Source organism: Pteropus alecto, unplaced genomic scaffold (genome assembly GCF_000325575.1).
Source record: "Pteropus alecto unplaced genomic scaffold, ASM32557v1 scaffold160, whole genome shotgun sequence".
Taxonomy (NCBI): domain Eukaryota; kingdom Metazoa; phylum Chordata; class Mammalia; order Chiroptera; family Pteropodidae; genus Pteropus; species Pteropus alecto.
In genome coordinates this window covers 3,995,623-3,997,923 of record NW_006429864.1, presented here as the reverse complement: position 1 = coordinate 3,997,923, position 2,301 = coordinate 3,995,623, and the positions used below count along the sequence as shown (strand labels likewise).

The following is a 2,301-nucleotide window of genomic DNA, read 5'->3' as shown; positions in this document are numbered from 1 at the left end:
TGGCCCTGAGCCACGCACCCAGCTGTACAGCTGGCCCTACATGTTCCTGCGACGCTTCGGGCGGGACAAGGTGAGCAGGGGCCACGGCAGGTGAGTGGAGGGAAAGGATGAGCGATGGGAGAAAAGAGATTTTTCAGAGAAGGCGAGGAGCTTTGAAAAGAAGCGAGAGTGGGAGGAGGAAGGACAGAGGAGATAAAGGCCCGAAAGGGGGGATGGGCAGAGAACCAGGGGAGGGAGAGTGAAAGCGAAGAGGAGGCTCGAGCCTGAGAGGGTGAGAGAGAAGGTAGTGGAGGGTGGAGAAGTAAAGGGGACCAGGAAGAGGTGGAGAGATCAGAGGGCAAGTAGTGGCCCGCATTACTGGGGATGAAATATGTACCCAGCTCCGCACCTGCATGGACGGGAGGAAGGATGAAGGGAGAGGAGAGGGAGGTGAGAGATGGCTTTTTGTTTGTGAGGAGAAACATGAAGGGAGGGAGAAAGAAACACCGTGGGGAGGATGCTCGGTCAGGTCCTCCTGGAGGGAAGCCGGAGGGGGTGGGTTTGCATTTGGGAGCTGGGTCCAGGAGAAGCAGCCCCACTCTGTGGCCTGGCCAATCACCGCCCTTTCCCCCTCGACCCAGGTAACCTTTTCCTTCGAGGCGGGCCGGCGCTGTGTCTCTGGAGAGGGCAGCTTTGAGTTTGAAACTCGTCAAGGCAACGAGATCTTTTCGGCCCTGGGAGAGGCCATCTCCGCCCAGAAGAATTCGATGCCTCCTGGGCCCCAAACCCAGCCAGCCACAGTCCCCACTGTGCTACCCCGGCCAGACAGCCCCTACTCCCGGCCCCATGACTCGCTGCCACCACCTTCACCCACTGCCTCGGTGCCCACCCCCCGGCCAAGGGGCCTGGAGGGGGAGTACGCGGTGCCCTTTGATGCGGTGGCCCGTAACCTGGAGAAGAGCTTGAGGGACATTCTGGCGGTCTCTCCACAGCCTCCGGTAGACCCTCTGTATGATAGCATTGAGGAGAAGCTGCCCTCGAGGCCCGACCACATATATGATGAGCCTGAGGGAGTAGCTGCCTTGTCCTTGTACGACTGCCCCCAGGAGCCCCGGGGCGAGGCCTGGAAGAGGCAGGCTGCAGCTGACAGGGAGTCCAGTGGCCTCCAGCACCTCTACCCATCGGGGCAGGACTTCCCTGCCTCTGGCTGGCCACAGGGAACTGAATATGACAATGTTGTTCTTAAAAAAGGCCCAAAGTGATGGGGCGGTGGGCGGAGGAGATGTAGACCCCAGTGAATGCCAGCCCTGGGCGGGGCCTGTGGCTGTGGAAGGGCTCGGAGGCTGGTGCACAGGAGTCACGGAGAGGGAGGGGGAAGGCGCGCCTCCCGTCCAGTTTCTGCCGGTGACTCCTCCTGCCCACTGCATCCTAGGAACTTCCTTCTGCTCCTTCCAGAACCCTAGTCTTGGCCTGCCCTAGTCTGGTCCAAGCAACTGTCCCTCCTGGGGCCGGCTGCGTGAGTCAGCATCCCAAAGCAGGAAAAGTGCCCTGAAGAGACCCACCCTCCGCCTACTCTTTTCCCACTTCCTCTTCTTCCCTTCCCCTAACAGAACCTCGGGCATTCAGGGCAAAGGACAAAAAACAATGTCAGCAACTCGCCCCACTTCTTTGGCTTGTGCGGGCCTCATGCCTGCTGCTGTCCCCTTCGGGGGACAGCTCTGGCCCCAGGCACTCTAGAGGGTGGCTGCAGCTTTCTGCAGGTTTTGGACTTCTCTGTGGCATTAAACCTTTCTGAAGTATTTTTGTTTGGCATGAGTGTCGTGGGGCGGGGATGTGATAGCCACAGCCCTGTGGGGGATGATGCTCCAATTGGGCCACCACTGACACCTCCTCTCCCAGCAGCAAGGTCCTCTCTGGGCCTAGGCGGGTCCTAAGCATCTGTCACAGAGTCGGGGATCTGTGGAAGTCAGGGCACCTGGGGAAAGATGTTCGAGCATCTCTAATCGTTTGCTAGCATGGGGCCAACACCAGAAAAACAGCCAGGAAACGGGGAGTATGTGTGATGAACTGGATTGGAAAACAGGAAAGAGTTGTCAGTTTTGAGCCTAGTCTTGAAATAGGACCGATCCTATTCCATCTCTTGCCTTCCTTGAGACTCGCTCTCTTCGTAAAACGAGGGGATTCTACCACGTGGGCTCCGAGAACCCTTCCTGCCCTTTGATTCTCCACAGGCCCTTGTGCGCCATTCCCCGGTGCTCTCTCCTCATCCACACCTGCTTTCCTAGAAAGGTGGGTACATTGCCTGCTTTCCTAGAAAGGCGG

The 2,301-nt window shown here is 58.6% G+C and overlaps 1 protein-coding gene across 1 annotated transcript in view; it reads left to right on the top strand.

The window, feature by feature from the left end:
* DOK2 (docking protein 2) overlaps nucleotides 1-1,765 on the top strand; it is a 4,741-nt gene extending 2,976 nt beyond the window's left edge. Inside the window, 2 exon segments of the mRNA XM_006904359.2 lie at nucleotides 1-70; nucleotides 621-1,765. The exon segment at nucleotides 1-70 is cut by the window's left edge and continues 35 nt beyond it. Of these exon segments, the coding sequence (XP_006904421.1) occupies nucleotides 1-70; nucleotides 621-1,241 (691 nt within the window). The 3' untranslated portion in view covers nucleotides 1,242-1,765.
* The last annotated feature ends 536 nt before the right edge of the window (nucleotides 1,766-2,301 follow it).